The 23,338-nt window shown below is 35.4% G+C and overlaps 2 protein-coding genes across 5 annotated transcripts in view; one reads left to right on the forward strand and one right to left on the reverse strand.

Moving 5' to 3' along the window:
* LOC118266055 (sorting nexin-2) overlaps positions 1-23,338 on the forward strand; it is a 482,399-nt gene that overhangs the window by 267,232 nt on the left and 191,829 nt on the right. The window lies entirely within an intron of this gene.
* Positions 1-23,338, reverse strand: part of LOC118265840 (high affinity cAMP-specific and IBMX-insensitive 3',5'-cyclic phosphodiesterase 8) — a 232,215-nt gene that overhangs the window by 135,965 nt on the left and 72,912 nt on the right. Inside the window, exon 2 of one of the 4 annotated variants that reach the window (XM_050695001.1) lies at positions 18,815-19,121. In XM_050695001.1, coding sequence (XP_050550958.1) covers positions 18,815-19,064 — 250 coding nt within the window. In that variant the 5' untranslated portion in view covers positions 19,065-19,121. Of the gene's footprint in view, positions 1-3,357; positions 4,184-8,393; positions 8,437-18,814; positions 19,122-23,338 lie in introns of those variants that run through there. The other 3 variants (XM_050695003.1, XM_050695002.1, XM_050695007.1) reach the window with 3 other exon arrangements.

The raw sequence follows: 23,338 nt of genomic DNA on the forward strand, positions 1-23,338 counted from the left end.
ATACTTAATTTTAAAAGTGGGTTTGTTTGTTTTGTTGAACGTGGCTTCTACTCTCCTGAATTACAGGACAGAGTTAGAAAAATATTTTTTGTCTGATTACTCCATTTATCAAGTCTACATGGTATAGGAGCTGCAGCCAGTATCAAAGTAAAATTAGACCTGACTTCACATCCTTGAACACATAAAGGATGTACCAGAAAATAAAAACGAAACTTTCTTTTAAAAAACAACTGACGGCTACAGCTCTATTGACGTAAATCTTGGACACATTGACGGAACAGAAAAAAGGATGTTTACCGAACGACGGCGATGATGTAGGAAGAAGAAAATTAATAAATATTTTCACTACGGATATCTACGGCTATTACGGGGCCATGTTTCAGGGTTCACGGTGAATTTCTACGTCATACGATAGCCTATTTTTCATCCCAAACACCCGAGTAAATAATAACTTCGAGCCATAAGGGTTATATTGGGAAATCAACGGTGTTGGAACGTGTGAAATTTGAACGTGAACTCGGTTGGTTTTCGTACTAAGTTGATTTTTATGGCTCACTGGCTACAGATTTGATTTTTGATGTGGTTTGTGCTAGTTTTTAGGTCAAATTCGACTGCACGGTTGGCGCGGTGGCTGGGCAACTGGCTGCCGCGCAACGGGTAGCGGGTTCGATTCCCGCCCGGAACAACTCTTTGTGTGATCCACAAATTGTTGTTTCGGGTCTGAGTGTCGAGTGTATGTGAACTTGTATGTTTGTAAACGCACCCACGACACAGGAGGAATTCCTAGTGTGGGACAACGTTTTTTTAAAAAACAAAAAAAGGCCTTGGGTAACGTTTAGAGATAGCTTTCTGAACATGTTTTCTTTTATAGAAGGTATAAGCAGATGAACAGATGGAAAACCGATGGTTAGCAATCGCCGCCGCCTATGGACAACCAAAACACCAGAGGCGTTACATGTGTGTTGCCTTCCTTTTAGGGTTTAAGAATTTAAGGGTTGTTGGAGAATCGGAGATTAGGAAAATTGAAAAGGAAGGTAATTGGGCCTCCGGTAATCTCACTCACACAACAAAAATCACAGCGTTGAAATATATTTGCGTTCCATAAGTAAAGAGCTTAGTGTTTCAATGTATCCTACATCAAAATGTGGTGTGAAAGGTACTCTATTCACTGACAGTTCGTAACAAAAGTAGCTTAACTAAGACAAGAGGCTCTTTGTTAGGCACTATCTCTTCTTGTGTAAATTTCATTTGAAAATGTAAAACAGAATTAACTTGAGTTCTTCTTTCTGAAACAACGTTTAATAGTTTCTCAAAAGATACTTTACACGTGGAAGCACTAGCTAGGTACATTTAATATCTCCTAATGGTGTTAAGATACTGAATAGATTTGGTTGTATGTTTGTTTGTTTGAATATGTTCCTCTTAAAATTTGATGTTTATTAAGAAATAATCGGAATAATGATCTCTTTTAGACTTATTATGGTGTTATCTTTATAAAATTCAAGGCAATTTGCACATTACATACATACATACATACATAATCTCACGCCTATCTCCAAAGGGGTTTGGTAGAGACAGTGCAACGCCAATTGCTACGAATCTTACATACCTCTTTCGCTTCATCAACAGTCATCAGTCTTTTCAAGCATGCTCGTCGGTTAAGGGTGCTTTTAATTTAGCCCTTGTTTTATTTTAGCCCTTGCATATAACGACATACATATATAAGCAAAAGTCATACTTATATCAAGTGGACTGTGAGACTTCTTGCCAACATTGCGTCGTGGTTTAAAAAAAATGCTTAATGATAGCGGCCAAACGTCGGCCCATTTAACATGAAAAAAAAAACGGTGGAAAAAGGAACGTGACTATAGATTTTTGACTCGAAAGAAATCACAAAGATCACATAAGAATGGCGGAATTGGTTAAAAAAGAATGTACATCTGCTATTAAACGTCATTATTCGTATTATGATAGTCAACAACATAATACGCAAATAAAACCGCGTTACCCAACTAGTGTTTAAATAAAATAAGTAAAGTGCTTACCGCACTATAACAAGACTGTAATTAAGGTTCACATTTCACCCGCAATTCTACAAAATGTGGCGTTATTATAGTAATATTAGATATTCAGGCAGGATGGTGTCAGGTTTAGGTACCTAACCTAGCTATGGCTAATGAGGTAACGCCTGTTATGTGCTAATTATTTTGTTATTACTTTTATTATATACTTGTGTTTATACTTAGAATTAGGTGGGTAAGATCGTGCGAGAGAAAGTGTATAAATAAATTCTATATATTTATTTAAAATCCACTAATATTACCTTTCTATACATGTACTACTTTTATTTAAAAATATGAGCAGACCGGTAGCGGGAACATGGTCCAAGCTACCGGTGGTTAGAGCTTCAGAGACAAAAACCTCCTCACAATACGTGTCGTTTTAAGGAGCACTGCCTTCTGCATCAGGCCCTTGATCCATCCGCCCAACTCCAGCTTCTCAGGTGGTTGTCGAGGCTGTTGAGTATAAACCTATTGGCGGACACGACTATCGGCACAATGATAGTCGAATCCACATTTTACTTGTCCACGACCTCGTGAGCCAAGCCAAGATATTTTATTTGTTTATTTGTTTTAAGGGGAAAATCATCCAATGACTTCTCCCGCCTTGGGCGAGGCTAAAGGGAGTGTCAGACTCTTACTGACTAAAAACCACCCCATTTCTACTCCTGCTTTTCTAGCCGGAGCCCCGGTAACCTGCTAGGTAGAGGTTCTCGTCATAGGAGAAATTTTAAATAACGTTAAATAAGTGTATTATTATATTAATTAATTTCAAAACCACATGCTCATGTTTACGTAGGTAGGTACATTACATTATATACATTAACATATAAGTCACGACGTTAATAATAACTACATAACTTCGATTTATAGGTCATACGTCATCGGTAGACCAAGTATATAATAAGAAATAATAAATTAACCGAGTATTAATGCTCACTACTACTATTATATTAGGTATATATTGCATTTATTTTACTCCATGGGAATATTATTATTATTTTGATAAAAAATAATGTTGTAATTTTATTAAATTTATTATTGAGTTAATATTTAATTTAGTTGTAATCGTGATTATAATTTAACGAAAATAATATTTGTATAATTTAATTATACGTCTATAACAATTTTAAATTAAAAACCAGTGTAGAGATAAATGTTCCATAATAATCAATGGTCGTAATGTTACAGAGAGGTCAAATCGTGGACTTTGATTCCTGTGCGTGACAACAAATCTAAGATTTAACCTCTCAGTATATTCACGTCAGAATAAAAGATAAAAATATAAAAACCTCACCTGTATTTTCATCGTTGTCAACCTCCACATCCATTTCAAAATCCATATTAAAAAAATTCAACACAAACACATCACATTTTTCACTAAACGTCCATCATTTCGCGACATTTTTCACATTAAAAAAAAACACGCAAAACTATTTTTTTTTAGTAATAAATCATGAAGATTTATTTGAAGATGTTCACCGGCACACTGGCTTATGTCACATTAAATCGTCCGGCACTAGTGACGTGCGTTCAGAGTATCGATATAATTTTTTGTACAAATAATTTTCGTGGTGAGGAAGTCACATTACTGTAGTACGTAGAACAGTTTATCGTACATCGAACGCATTGAATATCACTGAGTAGGCACGTTATCGTTTACCAGTAACTCGATACACAACCGTAAACAAAACGGTAGCAGCCTGTGCTCATTAGACGCCTGCGCACTACCACACGGATTTTTATTACACATTATTTTTACTATCGAACATGACATTATTAATTTATGAAAGTAGAACAGTCTTCCTATATTTTATTATTGACAAACATATTTTATTATGCATGAACTTATTGACGAGACACTGTAGTTTTATCCCTATAATTAATAATTAAACTGAATAAACTCATTCTAATTATCGGCACACGTTTATCACAAACTCCGTCACGTTCACCACGTGGTTCGCGACGCGTTATTTAACACGGTAGGTGCGAAGTGTCCACAAATATTTAGTAAACGATAGAGTTTAATTTATTATTTTTTTATCTAATTAATAGAGCGGTGGTGTAGCGTGCGTAACTAGAGGTCGACTGATAAACGCGGGCGCACCGAGACTCTCAGTCTTGAACTATGAGATACAGCATTTTTAATATTACAGCATCGTGTTAGACATGAGTTAGCGAGGAGATAAAAACATTGGCATATTTGCGCTGTGCACGTGAGCGAAGGTCAACTGGCCTGCCTTTGGCATCGATTATCAATTAGCCTTATCGAGCGATTATCGTAATTGCCTCTCTAAGATTAACCGTTTGTTCTATTGTTTGAAGAAGAGCCAGGTAAACGGTGGTTACGTCACTATTTGTGACGTCAAACTGTTTTTCCTGATGAGAATTGTTTTTTTTTTAATGTGACGTGTGTATTAGAAAAATTAGGAAGTTCATGTCGATTGATTTATGACGCAGTAATGATAATATTGAACTGGAAAATTATGTTTTTGTTGTATTAATTTAAACACAGTCACAGTGATAAATGAATAAATTCTGTAACTATTTTTACTTGTTGATTAAAATAATTATTGTTGGGTGAGAGAATTTGTGGCTGATTAAAAAGTTAGAAAATAAATATTATCGTCAGACTACCGTATGCCATTGTTTGCCAATATAAACAAAACATTGTAGTGCACAGGGAAACTCTTTTTATAAATATTATTTACTAAGGAAAAAACATACATAATGATACATACAATATACATAAATGAACCACGACAGTTTTTATGCCTTTTCCTCTTGTTTTACTAATATATTACAACTTCATGCATTAAACAGCACACATTTCAAACCTCTTAAGGGGTAGGCAGACTAGCACGCTTCAGAATCTAGCATCAACTTTTGACCAGTACGATGCTAATTTAAGTGTGGGAGAGCCATGCTTCGGCACGAATAGGCCTCACAAAAACCTGACGTGAGACAACGCTTGCGTTGTGTGAGTGAGTTTACCTGAGGCCCAATTATCCGCATTCTCAATCCTCGATTCCCCAAAAACTTTTAAATTCCTAACCACCAAAAGGCCGGCAACGCAACGTGTCGTGATTGCTTACCATCAGGTTATCCGTTTACTCTTTTACCGGTTATACCATAAAAACCCTATTTTTATATACACTGTGCAAATTAAAATCTTCATAGAATTATTTTATCAAAAGACCTATAAAATTACAATACGTGTTACGCATCCACCGCATAGGTATATATTTAACATTCCTATTATAAAACAAACAAATAATCTTTATAGATAATCGATGTGACGTCACACTTACTTACACCTCAATAAATTCTACCTGTGCCCTTAGTATCAGTTTGCTTTACGCTGAAAGAAAACGAAACGAGAACGCATTCGGCGCTCTGATTGGTTTGTTTATTCGAGTCGGCCAATGAGAGCGCCGAACGCGCTCTCGTTTTTAATACTTTAAACGTAAAGCAAACTTATACTAAGGGTACAGATGATGTTATCGGTAGCTAAAAATTTTTTCGTAAAGGTTTGGCCTTACTATCGCGTGACGTCATATATTATGTCATATGTCTTTATTATATACGACAAGGATTTTACTACTTTACTACCGGTAAAGTATGGCAACTTTACCAGACCCTTGGCAACTTTACCATACTATAGGTATTCGGTATAAACTCATTTATCTAAAAATCTACCCACTAGAATTCTGTTTTGTAATAGTAGTATTTTTTAGACTTTAAAAGGAAATATTTACTATATTTTGCGTAGACGTAAGACTGCTATTATGCCAGTAAAGGCCGTTACAGTGTAGTGCGTGAAAATGTGCTAAAAGTTAGTAGTTCCTAAATTGTGCTCACAGAGCCTAAATTATTTGTCACAGGTGAGTGAAATTTTGATCTTGTATGTATAATATAGTTGGGATTACTGTTGTAATGTCAGCAATTGCTTTTTCTTTAATTTATTGATAAATAATCGCTTCGGTAATGTTGACACAGGTTAGGTAAAGTTGCCACGGCCTGCTTTGTGGCAACTTTACCTACAGTTAGGGTTGGCAATAAATGTTTTTTTCTTGTTTGTGTGTATGTAACCATTTTCGAATACCTAAATTTCCCAGCATAATAGTGAATATCCTGGATGATATGTTATAATGTATTTAATAATACCTTTTGTTTTAGAGCCAAAATGGCTCACATGAAACAAAACCGCAGATAACTCGAAGTTAGACAATATAAAAAGTATACGAAAGTAATGTTAAAATTAGCTATGGAGATAGTGAAGTCAAAAAATTAAAAAGTCAAAAGATTAAACATTATTTTGTAGCCTTTTTTTACAATTTTAAACATAAATACTTAGATTTATGTTTTAATTTTAGAACTTAATTTAGTTTAAAAGGGAACAATATTTATGTCAGATATTTATGCTTTTTTTTACTTTAGGTTTAAGGTTTATATATTTTTTTTTAAATATACATGTCATAAAAATAATTCTCAATTTTTGACAACCCCGAGCGTAACAAATTATTTGTATGTAAATTACGATGAAACCCGTGGCAACTTTCCCGAACGTCTGTGTAGCCGTTATCTTTATAGATTTCCTCATATTGTTTGCATTATAATACGAAGAGGTCCTAGATGAAGCCCTCTGTACCTCAACAACTCTTTAATATGCAATACACGATGAATACGGCGCGTAGGTAAAGTTGCCAAAAATTTGGTATCTTTACCCATGTTGTTTTTTCTTTACTACGGCTAAAGTAAGCGTTTGTATATAATGACGCTTACAGTAAAGTGAGCCAGATAGACTACAATTCTAAATATATAGTTTTGGTTTCTATGCGTCTTATGGTTAAAAATATATTTCGATTTTTGTTCCAAAATATGGTAAAGTTGCCATGTTTTACGGTACCTAATTGTTGCAAAAAATGTCGGTAACTATAAATTGAAGTGTCGGTTTGTGTAAACCATTTTACGTCAATTGTTTTTTTCTTTTTCAAGTGTTTTTTTTTGTGGTGATGTGGTTAAATGTGGTTAAGTATGACTGTTGAAGAGGTCTAAGGTCAAAAAGCTTTGGAACAGGAAAATCAATAGTTATAGTGGGAAAGAAATAATTTATTACAATTTAATTTTTAAAGTAATAAGTAGTATTCAATATTTTTATAATAAAGAGCCTGGTAACTATCTACAACAGCTTGGCTGGGCAACCAGCTGCCAGGAAACGTGTAGAGAGTTCAATTCCTGCACGGAGCAACTCTTTGTGTGATCCACAAATTGTTGTTTCGAGTCTCGGTGTCATGTGTTAACATGTGTTTTTAAACGCACTTACGATACAGGACAAAATCTTAGTGTGGGGCGCGTATGTTAAAAAGAAAAAAAAATCAAACTAATTAAAAAACTAAATATTAAAATCCTTTTGAAAGTAAGTATCTAGAAATTCTGAACTCATTTTAACTTCAGGCTAAAACGAGTGAGCCGAGAGGGAGTGTCCGAATCTTACTTACTGACTAAAAACCACCCCGGTCCTACTCCTGGTCTTCGAGCCGGAACCCCGGCAACCCGTCAGGTCTTCCGTGGCTCAAAAGAGGGGTTTTGAGCCACGGATAACAAAATTCCGATTATTTTTATGAAAATACCTTTACAATAACCGCTCGTGAAAATTACTTGAACGCAATCATCATTATCTTAATGTCTAAAATGTAACTCAGAGTTACTCATTACATTTATCTAAGTACCTACACGATTTATATCAGATTGACAAAAATATCGATAAGTTGGTACAACACTACGGTTAAAAATATAGTAGGACATTGTTTACTCTTTAATTTTTATCTTTTTATATTATCATCCGCCTGTTTTCGTCCACTATTGGACATAGACTTTTCTAATAGCTTGGCACTGAGGTTGATCATCATCATCAGTTCTTTACATTCAACCACTGCCAGCGATTTTGAAGTTATCATCACTTTGCCTAGCTGAATCGCACCCTACACACACGCTTTTCCCTAGATGCGTTGTCTTTACAAATCAACGGTTTCTCCGAAAACTATAGTATGTCTAAAACCCATACTTTATAGCAGAGTCATTTAAAGGATTTTCTGGAGTTTCTTGTGTCAAATATTTATTTGAATCGTATCCCGCTATTTAATTTACTCAAGTATACATAAACTTGCCTTCCCACCTTCCAATCCGCTTGCCAAATGCGGAGATTATGTATCTCAGTATCTCAAACCCCTCTTTTGAGCCGCGAGTGACCTGACCAGGGTGGGTTTTAGTTGGTAAGATTTTGACACTCTCTCCCGCCTCACTCAAACTTTCCCCCTCAAAAAATATTACCTCTTTTGAAGAGTAGACAGTTCAGCATTGAGCTCCCACTTATTGTTGATGATAATGACACATATACATAAAAGTAGTAAGTCTTTAAAAACATAAACACCAAGAACATAAAAACTAGATATTTCAAATTACAGCATGAATGATTATCAACTTCACGTAACGGAACGAATTTAGCCACCTCGTGTGTTTACGCGTTAACCCGCCTAAGCCGATTAGATACAGGTACTATATACATAATCAAACAAGGGGCCTTATCTACCACGTCACATAATCGATGCCTATAAATTTTATGTGAGGGCTTCCCATCTCACGACTAATGAGGGAATTTTCATTACTTCATCGTTTACTAGCTGTTGTTACGTTTTTGATAAAGGTGCGGCTTTCGTTTCATTTTTTTGCAGCTGTTCATACATGTATACAGCGTGTAACAAAATACTCATATACATCTAGAAGCATTGAGGAATACAGGTTGAATAGAACCTCTACACAAAGTTTCAGATTAAAATACGTTTAAAAAAATTGGTTCTTGATTTTAAATCATCATACAAACGTATCACAGCACTACAGGGGTCACTCGCTAATTACGAAACATTTCTTCTGTAAATCTGATCGCCTAGTACCTGTACCTACCTAATTTTGATGTTCGGTTTCTGGAATTGTATGTATTGGAAACATGAGTTTATAAAACCCTTTCCGTATCATTTGTTATGTTATCTAGCAACCGTGAACTTGATCTGTATACCCCTTTTTGTTTCACCGTGTATATATATATGTAACTGGATTTAGAGTATCTCTATGGCTTATTTAGGAAAAGTTTTGGCGATCGAATGGTTGGTAACGTGACCGTTAAGTTCGAGGTTCTAGGATAAATTAAATTACCCGGAGCTGCGAACTACCTAGCGGGTTTATTGGGGCTCCGACTCCAAGGGCAGGAGTAGGAACGGGGTAGTTTTTAGTCAGTAAGAGTCTGACACTCCCTCTTGCATCGTTAAAGGCGAAAGAAGTTATTAGATGATTTTCCACCCTCAAAAAAAGGTATACCAACATTTTAGATGGGCTTAAAATTGTATAAAGTAAAATAATAATAATAATTTAGACTTTAAGTACAGTCACCATTGACGATTACCTATTACGCAATGAAATCACCGATCGACGTCAATTGCAAAAAATCGAAAACAAAAATCCATCACTTTTTGACAGTAATTACTGTAGTTAGCAAATGAATTTGGATTATTATTACGGAACTAAAAAACACAAGATTATTAGTCATTTCGGAAATTAAAAAAAATAAGGACAACAAGTACAAGGTACAATACAGTTGCTAGGTTCAATTAATTAATGATAAAATGTAGGCTATCTGCCGTACTCAGAGTCATTTAATGGTTACTTAACCCCAATCCTTAGTTTAGCTTATTTTCGGAACAAAATCGTTACTAAAGAATAGTTTAGGTAATCATTAAATATCTCTGAGTGCGGCACTATGTGTTATTCTAGACCATAATCTACCCCAGTTTCATATCTCATCTCGATTCCTCCAGCTGTTTTGACGTGAAGGGGTAATAACAAACAAAGAAATAAACAAACAAACTTTCACATTTATAATATTAGTAGGATGTGTAGTATTTATATTAAGTAGATAGTGTAACTTTTTTTTATACCACGACGGTGGCAAGAAAGCACACGGCCCACCTGATGGTAAGTGGTATGTATGTAACTATACGTAGGTATATATGTATATATGTTGGCGCCACCCAAAGCCACGATTAGTATGAGCCGGGTTTAAGATAATACAAGCACTAAACCAGTGGGTTGTAGCTCAGCAGAATATCGATTAATCAAAATTAGGTCGTATGACTTATGATTTGAAGGTTAATATTCGCGTGTAGTTGACGCTGAAGCCGAGACAATTGTTAGATAAAGGTTTATCTATTATTAATTGTGTGTCAAATGCGAAAAGTCATGTTTAATCAAGCGAAATAAGGGATCTGTTTGCAACAGGTTAAGTAATTGTTGGCCAAATTGCTGGATTGACGGACAAACATCAAAAAGAATCAAACTTTTACATTTATAATATTTGTGTGACTATTGGTTTGACTACAGAATGTGTCACATTTTAGTCAAATCATTTGTCTTTAGTGAAATCTCTGTGCCTATACCTACAAGAAAGTAAAGTACATACTACACCTATATTTTCATATCATATCTATACCATAAATTTATTATTTGACTACGTTTACTGTAAGGTACTGAGAAAATTATTCCGTCCAAATCCCAAAGAGTCCGTAATAAATACAGAAATCAAGTAAACAAAACATGTATTTCGAAATACAAGAACAATAGTTAGTAGATAACCTACATAGATAAATAGTTAGATAAATAAAACTAAAAAAAAAAACAACAGAACTGTCTAATATAATAGGCACATTAGAACCAAAACATACATAAACACTTAACTACGCCTCAACGGCCGAAACGTTGTCAAAAAACTATATTTCCCTAACTTATTTGATAATAAACTCTATCTTTATATGCGTAAGGTAGATAATTGAAGTTTAGTGATAGCTGATCCTTCAAAGCACGTTATCAGTTGTTATCGTTATCACGGCTATGACGCACGGATGTCAGCAGCAGTTACTAATTTACATGTACCTATTTACCGTAGGCCTCATTTGGTTTAGTACTGTGTCATCGATGGGAAAGTGGCATTGAGGGACGTTTAAAGAGCAGATTGAAGAAATTTAATAAAACTACTACATAGATAATTACGCTGCCACGTACGTACATATTTATATATTCCGATAAAAACACGGAAAATCATGGAATGACTCCGCACGCCCTGGATGATGTAAAAGCGTAAGAGATAGTGTTACACTGACTAAAAATCACTCCATTCCCAATCCTGCCTCGAGCCAATTCCATGGTAACTTGCAATGAAACATCAAACCTTACCATTTTTAGCACAAAGGAGCATATACTTTTTTAGGGGAGAAAATCATCCAATGACTTCTCCCGCTTTTGTCGAGGCGAGAAGGAGTGTCAGACTCTTAATGACTAAAAACCATCTTTTTTAACCGTAGCCCGGTAACCCGCTAGGCAGTCTATAGCTCCGGATCAAATGGCTATACTTAGCATCACATACATACGTATTATATTCTGATACGATTGTTTTTCTTTTCTTGTTTCATTTTCGTACGCCTTTGGAATTCTTTTTTAAAAACTGAATATGGATCAATTCCTCTTTCTCCTTTTTGCTTCCGAGTACAATATTTAATTGAACTCAATGTACTTTTGTTTTTCTGCCAGTAAGTATGTCGCAAACATATAGAAATCTGTCGAGATGAGTGTACTTCCAAAACTGCACTGTATCACAGCATCTCGTAATGAGACTGAACGCAGACGTCACGAAGTAAATAGCGCGTGTATTGCGTCACATCTTCTCAAATATACTGAAATATTTTTGTTGGCAGACAAATAGTCATTATTCTATCTAGTACATTTGTACGTACATGATGTGGGGACTTTATTGATAGTTCACTATTTAAGATTGTAAGTGTAAAATGTGGATTATTTGCGTGAGAGAAAAAATAGCATAGGTACCGTACTCTTTTCTCTTCTGTCCTAAGAGCCGACAAAGGGATGACAGATTTGACAGAGACTTACTAGTAGCTCTCTGATAAACCTAAACATTTTTAATTGCGATTTCGATCAGCATGTCATGTCAAGCATCTCCATTAAAAGAGTAGCGAATGGAGTTTCTTGCTCGTTCTTCTCCTTTCGAAGCTACACTTTGGAACGAGCACCTAGTTTCACTGATGGACAGACTGACAGACTATTATTAATTTCTTTGTGTTGACATATCATAAGTATCTATTAATGGTTTATTTGGAATAAATAATTTGACTTTAATTTTAACATGGTGGTCGAACTGGGTTATATTAAACTCCGTCAATGTAACAAACCCCTTATACAAACAAGAAACATAAGGCACAGCCATAAATTGTAAGTAAGAATACATTTAGGACAACAAACAACATTACTAGCCCTACTTAAAATCCCGTACATATTTAGAGTTTTTCAAGCAAATAAGTTTGTCGTCGGCGTAAAATGGATCCATTGGACCCACTCTTTATATCCTACTCAACTGAGAGCACTCCAATCTTTCAAAGGAGATTTGATACAAGTGGCCTTGTTAAAATAATACTGAAGTAAGGATTTCGGAAAAACGGTACACAATGGACGTATACCCGGGCTCTGGATCCTCAAAAACGGATATTAGGTAAGTACCTCGCAAAAGATCGGGTAACGTATTTTTGCTAATTATGTATAATGTTACGTTTTTAGGAAGTTTTGTGAATAAGGTTTTTTTGGGAAGGCTCTTGACTTTAGGCAATTAAGGTAAATTGATGGTTGAATAAAAAATGTTCTTTCGGCGGCAAGCTAGTGGTTCAATCACGTTGAGTAAGAAGTTGTTTCTATGATTACCAAATGTCCCATGCTCATAAGTCGTCTTCATAACTTCTCTTTAAACGGAATCATATGTTGGATTTAAAACCATAGCTATATAAGGTGTTCTAAAATAATCTGTCTCGACTTTAATGGTGTTGTTTTTGAAGATTACAATAGTGAAATAATTTCGTACCCTGGACCAGTTTATTCAATTTGAGAATATAAAGAAGTTAAATAAACATTGAGTCTACTCTGCATAACGTACCTAGTTCACAAATAAGTACCCTATCTATATCATTATTTAATTTGTAATCTAAGTCCCTATAGAATCACACGAACTAAGAGAAGACAAAACTCTAATTTGAAATCTCAGATGCCATTAATGATAAGTATTATTTATCTCATCAATATCATTAGAGTTTAGATAATGTACTCTACCAAATTTTTATACTAATTTTCTCAAATAGATCATGCTAGACACAAAATAAATAAAACGAAAAAATAAGCACTTAAACTTACTTTTAAAAATATTACAACTAATCTGAGACATCATCAGATATAAAAAAAGTTCTATAATACTAAGAAAGATTAAACTAACGAGCAATCAAAATAAAAGTTGTATAAATCTTAGAAAAGAATATAATTTTCTAGGATAAAAGTTCCAATCTATCTTTTTAATCTTCTGCTTAAAAATATACAAAAAAATTAGAAATTTTCTCGAAGTGATTCGTATCACTTATTAAGTCTTTAAGAATATGTATATTTTTATTGAAATGATTATGATATGATATACCATATTACAAGAACTCATGCTCTTATTGTTAACTTAATATAAAAAAAATATATGATGTATTACATAAAATGGAACACATCTGAAAAGAACACCCTATGTGTACATGGGTAGACGCAAATATCCAAATTTTACTTTTACTAGTAGTAAATCCCCTAACAGTGTTTTACTTGTCAGTTATCCAGAAAATTCAAACCATCAAAAGCCTTTCCTTTAGGTCCATACCGAAACCATGATAAGAAATAAATAAATTATACATATTTTGTAAGATCATAGACACCTATTAGTGACACATGTGTATTATAAAGACTTAGGTATGCGTATTATACAGTCTACTATGTTTTTTTTAGTATCGAATAAATCTGCATACGAATTCCATCCAAGGAAAACAAAAAATCAATCTTATATATGTATAATTATAAGTTGAACACAAAACGACCAAGTATCGTGAAAACATCCCATACCATGCCTCACATTGCTAACTGACTGAGACAAGCAACGACCGCTTACTTGCAATAAAGACCCCTACACATTGTATTGTTATGTCGACACCGATAGCCACTCTTATTGTATTTCGTCTAGTCACGATTACATCTAAATTTTATAAGACGTGTGTGTTCTAGGATTTTAGGACACGTTCGCCAATTATATCTAGTATCCTATTTTTATTCCTATTCACATATAATTTCCTTTTTCAGCCTCCTCATGTGGCGTGGAATAGGTTTCCCAACGAAATTAGTGTTGCCTTTGATTCAATCCAGATTTTAATAAAAGCTAAAGCTATAATACTCAGAAATCTCATTTCATCATCAAACACTAATCAACTAATAATAAACAAACCTTATTAAACGTTGTACTGCAGAACATTTTGCGAATCAAAAGGTCTGGTAATGCTATTCTCGCTAAAGAAATAGTAATTGGAAAAAGGATCTCGTTTGCAAACAACAGTGGTTCTTACAACTACGACACGGGAAAATTTAAAAACAAACTTCACGAGAAAACGTGCACCTTTATTATATTACGCTTTACGTATCTCAGTTCTCTCGACTCATCATCTTTACAAAGAAAAACCCCGTAGTAAGTATTTTCTAGCTAATTTGCGCTTTAAAGCGAACTTGATTGCATTTTACGCTTTACAAAAGAACTTCACTGTGTCTGACAGTCTAATGAGATGAAGATATAGTATCTACTGCACTTTACCAACTAGATTTTTAACTTTGCATTTTATAGAAAGCAAAAATTAGTAGTTTCTTCTGAGTAAAATGGATCTATCGTTTTGTCTACAGGAACTTTGTTGATGGGTTAGGATAACTATCCCTTCCTTTGTTAGAAGAAAATAATATAATTAAAATGTCTACAGATTCTTCAACGCAGACTTAAACCGCAAAAACAAAAGATTTTTGATCATAAAACCATGAAAAACTAACCTCAATCAGTTCTTTGAATGACATTCTTATGGATAGGATAAACTTTTGAGGTACGTCTACTCCTGAACACAGACCTCATCCATAGTCCTCTACATCAAGGCACAACAAAGTATAAGCAAGCATTTAACATTAGCAGGAGCCATTTTGAACAAGGTTATTCCTAAAAGGAGGATCTCTACTTTTTCTAAGGGGGACAATCATCCAATGACTTCACTCGCCTTGGGTGAAGCGAGAGGGAGTGTCAGACTCGTACTGACTAAAAACCACCCCGTTCCTACTCCTGCCTACTTTAACATAACCCTTGCAGAATTTTTCACACAGATTTTCATAATGTAAGAATCTCATCTAAAACCTTATCTAAAAATCCGCTTACTTATAAGCGAAGCAAACTTTACTACACCCACATAAGTATAATACACATGCAAAATATTATAGTTTTACAATTTACATGCAAATAACTTAGTAGCAACTTGGAGCACTTGAAGCTAACTTCACCGTACAAGTTGAGCATGTATTCTCTCGCCTAAGTTACGGCTTGCAACTTAAGTTACTCACGTAATAGTATATTGTATGCATTGTTATTATACTTTGTCTTTCTTAAGAAGTCTGCTTATGCACTTTTGTACTACTGCATAGAATATAATGTCAACGTCATTTATTTTAAAAAGTCTTTTAAAAAGTATTTTAAAAAGTCCTAAAGGACTATGCTAAAGATATACCTTCCTTGGATACATTAGTGCCTATTTTCCTTTGCACATTTTACAGTTCTAATATTTGAAAATTAAAGTAGATGGCGATGACGCTACACACGATTTTTTTCTGTACTGTCCATGCACTTTAGCCGCTTGCCTTACAAAGTAATTTTACTAATATTATAAATGTGAATGTTTGTGAGTTTGTTACTCAAACACGTCAAAACGGCTGAAGAGATCAGGATACAATTTGGAACAGGGGTAGATTATCATCTGCAATAATACAGTATTATAAACACTCAATAGTAGATTGTCCAACCCTGGTATACTGCTTACCCGACAGTTGCATTTGCCATCATTCAAAACAGCGAAACAGTTTCATATTCGTGAATGCGATAAACAATCGCTTTTCACAGACAAAATTGAAACTTTTAATGACACCCCATACCTTCGCATGTCTATTAAGCTGCAATATTTTAATTAAAACACCGTTCGAGACTCGATGTCCATTCAGTAACATTGTATTTTCGTGCAAGTTGTTGCGAAATGTTGCCGCCCGGGGCGCTGCTATCGCTTTATTCCACCTGTGTCCAAGGCACACAATTGACATCCAATTCATCTGCTTCGAATTTAATTGTTAATTAATTTATTTTTAATCGTTTATTTCTGTTAAGTAATTGGATTCGGAGTTCTTTAAACTGTAGAGCGTTTTCATTGTGATTGTGATGTGTTTGACACTATTTTGCTGTTGCATTTTACTAGCTTTGTACATGTATTTTCTATCTTTGCGTTCTCTGTTTCTATTATAAAAAGACTTCAATTGCTGAAATGGTAGTTGTACTGTCACAGAAAACGTCTCATAGCATTAAAATCTCGCAATATCAAAAGAAAATAATATCTTTTCACACTTTGGACGTAATTAAATCCAAGATCCTTACATACAGCAGCAGTTACATACTTTGTTAATCAATACCACGAATAAAAAAGTAAACTTTCACCTACCAATACAAAGTAATGATAGAATGACATCCAACTTCTACGTATTTGGGTTGGGTTAGCAACGAGGCACCGACTTCCCGTAATTCATCCCATATTTACCCAGCACGGTGACGCAGTGACGTCAGTCCTATTTTCTAATAATGGGCAAATCGTTAATTGTCCATTCACGTGGAAACCATATCCTCTACAAATGAAACTAGCCAAACATCACTCATTTAGCAAGTAATTGTAACATTACGCTTTTTGGTACCTAGATGGTAGGCAGTAGGTGGTTGACATTACTAGGGATAAGGGTGTGATAATGTTTAATGATATCATGTTAGTAATGACCAATTTATTGCTTTCCTGAAAATCATCCAATGACTTCTCCTGCCCGGTTGAAGCGAGAGGGAGTGTCAGACTCTTACTGATTAAAAATCATCCCGTTCCTACCTTTCCTACTTTAAACCGGAGCTCTGGTATATGCCCTAGGTTGTCCCTAGCTCCGGATTGTCCGCAGATCCGGCTATCAAATGTGTAGTATATAGTAACATTTCCTTATGATTACGACATTCACAGACGAGCAGGAGTGGCAGCAATCATGTATTCTAGTCTCCCATCAACATACGGCTTATACAGCATTAATCACACCTACATTTTTAGCTTCCATTCCTACCTATTCATCTCTATGATTGGCTAAGGTAGATTAAACAGAGAATGTTAACGTAATTAACGTGTCTGGCCTGAGATTAGCGCCTGATGCATAGTGCCTGGCAATTACAGGCACCAGTGATTGTCTGCATGGGCGGTAATTGTTCACTGTGCAGAATATTGTAGGACGGTAATGCGTATTGATTGTGTTGCTTGTGTAGTTGGAGTAAGGAGGACTCTGGTTGTTGAGGGATCTCTAATAGACCTGCTAAGATTGGAGATTATGGTAAATCTTAGGGGCCTTTGTTTTTTGAGGGGGAAAATCATCCAGTGGCTTCTCCCGCCTTGGGCGAGGCGAGAGGAAGTGTCAGACTTTTACTGACTAAAAACCATTCCATTTCTTCTCCTGCTTTTCGAACCGGAGCCCCGGTAAACCCGCTAGGTAGTCCGCAGCTCCGGATTAGGCACCAGCCGTACTTGACCCCATCTGTGGTGGTCGATCTTAGGGGCCTAGGGGCTTAGATACCGGTGTCCCCTCTTCATAAGAAAATCTACATAGATATAAGTTTTTAAACTAACACGGTCAATTACACTATCATTAGAACTTGAGACGGTATATTTACCATGTTCATTTATGTCTCTGAGTTTCCGATTTCGGCACTTGCAAGCGCCATGATTATGGATGAACTGAATAAAATATCGGAAACTCATAGATATAAATATACATAGTAAATATCCCGTCTCAAGTTGTAATGATAATTTACATAGAGTCCAGCAGAGGATTGTCACAGGCTATTTACAACTATGAAAAGTTTTTTATCCTACCTATAAACCTTATGCATCCAATTAGTCGCATACTATCTACTAACTAAATCATTTTTTAAAGGAAAAATGAACACCAAAGTTCAATTCGGAACATTTTTAACAAGCTTAACTCTGCAAACATTTTACCTGCGAATTTTCTAGTTAAAACGTCAAAAACTAATTTTGTGCACAAATTGAAGTATCGCAGTGCATGACAATATGAAGCTTTGCAGGATTAATCCTATACCTTTCCCTGTTTGTTGTTAACAAGGTTATTGTGTGTTTTGTGTTGTAGATTATTATAACGAGTGTATTGTAGTTAGATTTTTTTGAAACTAGAATTCAGAAAAAAATTCACATAAGTGTGTAGTGTATAGTACACTTTGTTTTTCTGAGCAGACTCAATAATAGTAATATAAAATACCCATAAAGTATTCTAAATGGGTGATAGCTAATTACCTATCACTCTATAACGTATTTGACGTATTTATAAAATGTTGTGTACAATTGCGTCATAGAAGAAAACATTATATACAAAAATCTTTAAGTAATCATTATCAACAATTGTTGCGACAATCGCCCTAAGAAGACCAAACAACTTTATTTCAAAATGAAAACCTAATATAAACTTACCAGATATCCTCTTAATATGGAGTTGGGTCGCAAAATTGTTGCCCATTTGCGACACATAGCTGTCTTTCTTGCTGGATAGCTGGATACTGAAGCCATCAGACTCCAGAGAGGCTCTGGGGGCCTTGGCAGCCTGGACCGCCTTGTTGCACACCGGGGTCGGGGCGACCTTAGCCAGGGCCGCCTCTTGGGACCCCGTGCTGTCTCGACGACGACTCTTGTGGTCAAGCAACATGCTTGGGGTGCACCCCATGTTGGCACTACACTTTGGCACTAACACTCACACCGAACTGTGATACCATTGTTTGATCTGTAACAAGGAGAGGGAAATTTATTTGTGGTGTGATTTTCCTTGAATTCTTTTAAAGAGTTTTGTTAAATAGTTCGCATGATGATTTTTTAATATAAACAGGTAAATACTAGAGTACAATTCTTCGTTCTCACTTTCGCCTCAAAGAGCCATGAGACAAACACAGATGGGGCCCATTAGAGCTGATGCCTGGACCAGAGCTGCGGACTTCCTAGCTTTACCGGGGCTCCGGCTCGACAAGTAGGAGTAGGAACAGGGTGATATTTAGTCAGTAAGAGTCTGACTCCCTCTCGCCTCGCCCAAGGCGAGAGAAGACATTGAATGATCTTCTCCACACAAAAAAAAATCCGTTTGCCTAGTCACCGCGTCAACCGTACTGTCTTACAATTTTACAAATGAACATCTCTAATGTAACAATGCAACTCCATTACACAGCGTACTAACTTCAAAACAGTATACAAGCAGTCAAGCAGTGCTCAGACTTCTTAAGCAACGACTTAAAACACGAACAAAGTATCCTTTTCCCAGAAAGATCCTCATCATGTTCGCAACAAAAGTTTCCTTATAAAACATAATACAACAAACTCGTCTTTATATCAGTTCGGCGAGTGTCTCAATAATTTCAGGCTTACAGCTACTTATCGTAAGTGGTCGTAAGTTTTTTAATTATAACTTCACTGTTTCTTACGTTCGCCATTCTTTTGTTGAAGTTCGTTGGACATACTTGTGGATTGAAAACTGGAAAGGTATACAGAGATAAAAGTAGGTTCTTTATTTGTAAAATGTAAACAATTATACTCTTAAGTAGGTTTTTTTCTTGTAATATTATGGTAAACAATTAAGGATTACGGAGTCGTTAAATCGATCTTTGTGTCTTTTTGAAAATGTCACTGAGTTTTAGGTAAAAATCATCGCTGTCTCTAATATAGCTAAATCGGCGCGTCGTGTTCCGCGTGCGGCTCTAAGAGCCCTCAGACCTCCACACATGGGGTCCAGTAGAGTTTATGCCTGATTCGGAGCTGCGCACTACCAAGCAGGTTTATCGGGGCTCCGGCTCCGGCTTAAGCCGGCTTTTTAGTCAGTAAGAGTCTGGCACTCGCTCTCGCCGCGCCTAAAGTGAGAGAAGTCATTGAATGATTTACCCACTTAAAATTAGCAGTGCATTCTTTAAGTTCATATTATTGCTCTCAATGTGTTGGCGAGGAATGAATCCCAAAATATATAAAGTCTAGTGGGCATAAAGAAGACACCTTCCTTTCGTTTTTCACCAGACATATAACTCGAAAAAGTGACATTGGTACATGCCGTTGGTAGGTTCCAAATGCGCACTCTCATGCATGAAAAGCGGTCTTAAACCTCCTGGCTACCTTTAATTGCTAACTATTGCTTACAATACTGTATTCCAAAGACTTAAATAGGTGTTTACATTGCCGACCAACATTCACAAACTTAGTAACTTAAGCTTTTGTATAGTTTTAATAGGATCCAACCTTATTCAGGTTTTCTACGTTTATAAGACTTTAAGGGACTTACCGAGGCACTATACCAAGCTTATCACCATGGCAACGGATCTAAAGACAGTCTTGATATAAATGAACGCACATCAAGGTATACTATTTTGTCAAACTGTTTTATTACATTTTCAACCTTAACTGTTAGTGATAAAGTTGAAAATGTGCTAAAGATGTTTCACAGTTTGGGTTCAGCTTCGTGTGCTGCCTTGAGGGCTTCAATTAAATAAATTATTTTGGAAATCGTATTTTTCGTTTTAATCCGATTACGTTATAATGTTATTTTGTTTGTTTTTTTTTATTTTGTCTTGTTTTTATTCGTTTTCTTTTACCAGGTATGTTTTTCCCAACATAAGAATGAGTTCCAAGAAACTGTTAAGTATTCAATACTTACTTATAATCTTTTGAAGAGCTTACATTTTCGTTAAAGGAATCAATATTACAACCTTTTTTTAATGGCAAATTGAGCCGATGTCGACTATTCTGCCAATGTCGAAAGTAAATTGGAATAGTAAGAGTGAGCAGAATTATGATTCAAGGAACATTACCAGCTTTAAATAAACATAGTTTGGGGCCTCCTAAATAATCTTTCCCAAAAAGTTTCACCTATACGTCATAATCAATAATGATCTCTACCGCAACAGCAAAAAGACGCACTTTCCCCAAAAATAAGCCGGATTATTACCAAAATTGTACACAACTTACTGTCACAATGTTTTTAATGAAATAAAACATCGTAATAAGGCCCGAAACATCGGAGAGAAAAAAGAAAATCTTTCGCATAATTGTCGTAACAATTTTATTTGTAAGGTTAGGCAATATGGCCGCCGGCGAGTTCAAACTGGCCGTTTTTCGACGAAAACCTCCCCTTAAGCTATGGAGCCACGGATTCCTTTTTCAAACAGGCCGTATATTAAAATAAATACGAGGTAAAAAAAAAACATTTATTTTATGGTACTCTGGTAATAGGTATTCGACATTTGAATCTAATGTTTGGAGTGAATTGTTTTATAATGTTTTTTTTTTTTTTGTTCTAAATTGACTGACTATTTTGATAATAATGATTGTAATTGGACTCTCGGTAAGGTATCAACTACCATATTTTAGATTATTTACACAAATGGGACCAGCTTTTAGTTTTGTAATAGTAATCATCCTTATCCGACTTCAGTAGGTAGTCATTATCCCCTTTGGGGCCACGGGTGCATAAAGTGGGGAGGCGCCCACGCAGTGGCTTCGGGGAAGACGGTGGCACAGTGATCAATGGTCACGTGCCGCCATGCACAGTGAGGCTCAAGGGAGACCCGAGTCTTTTTAGGGATATACTGTAACAGGAGTTGCTGTGTGGAGGTTTCAGAGGTCCTGGTGCATCTTACAGGCGTTAAGGGTGGCCTTGGGGTGAAAATCCTACACTCCCTAGTTTTTCTCCCCAAATGTCAGGCGTTTTTGGAGGGTTTCTCTCTGACAAAAAAAGGTATTTACCGTCTGTCATCACATCTCCCAACAGAACCACCAAATAGACAAACAGTAACTCCTTCCTTCTAATTACTAGTACATATTTGTTTATTTAACTTGAATAAATACAATTTTTCCCGTGTCTATGTTATACGCGAATTTATTTTCATGGGCCGTCGGACAACGGGGTACTATGGGGGCCTCTAATGGTTATTCAGAATGGCAAACAACTAAGCCCTACGGTATTATAAATACGAATATTTTTCCTCTGTATTCTGTATTTTTATTATTTTTAATATCCGTCCCTGTAAGGAAAAGAATTGTTATTTTCATACTGTTGTTTATTCTGTCGTTATACAGGCAGGTAAGTAAATGTTATTTTGTTTTTTTTATTGAAATACGTAAATATTATGGAAAGAGCTTTGTACTGAGTTAAGTAGGTATTTTTTCTTTCTTTTTAAATGAAATAAATTTTATTATTATTGGTATTTATTTATCGTCAACCGGCCAATGGTGATTAATGCTTGAATCTTCTCCGTGTGAGAATAGGCTTTTAGCCAGTAGTGGCCATTTATAGGCGGTTAAAATGTATAACTCATTGTAAGTCAACCATATTCTGTATGAGTAAATAAATAAATCATTAAGCATATCTACGAGAACAACAATAACAAAAAATACAAATACATATATGGGTCACATAACCTAATTAATGCATGGAAAGACAAATTAAAAAACAAACAAGGAAAACTCAAAGCTCTTTCAACTTAGTGGAAATTAATAAATCTTCAAAACAGAACCGAAATAATAATAATATATGTATGAAACAATTAATTCTGGCAACATTTGTAGCAAAAAGGTTGTGGTCTAATTAAAATAGGTTTCTTTGAACGACATGTCTATGGTATGCGAAACAAGGGTAGAATATTGTGTGGGGATTTCGTTAATAAAATGTAAATTTAATTCAAGACAGCTCATGTTAGCGTTTACCATGGTTGAACTGGCAAAGTGAAATGAATTTTATTTAAAGGGTTGCAAAATTGCTATTTGGTTTTGATTTTTATATTTTGTGAATCTAATATATGTGTGGTAGGATTCCAATGTCGATGTAGTGCCTATTCTGTATGTATTTCCCTTTCAGGGTAAAGACTATTTCATTAAAATCAAAGTCAAAATTATTTTTTTTGAATAGAACAGGAAGGCCCTTTTGAACGTTAAAGCAAACATAATAAAATTAAAAACGTCTGTCTGTCG

Source organism: Spodoptera frugiperda, chromosome 7 (assembly GCF_023101765.2).
Source record: "Spodoptera frugiperda isolate SF20-4 chromosome 7, AGI-APGP_CSIRO_Sfru_2.0, whole genome shotgun sequence".
NCBI lineage: Eukaryota > Metazoa > Arthropoda > Insecta > Lepidoptera > Noctuidae > Spodoptera > Spodoptera frugiperda.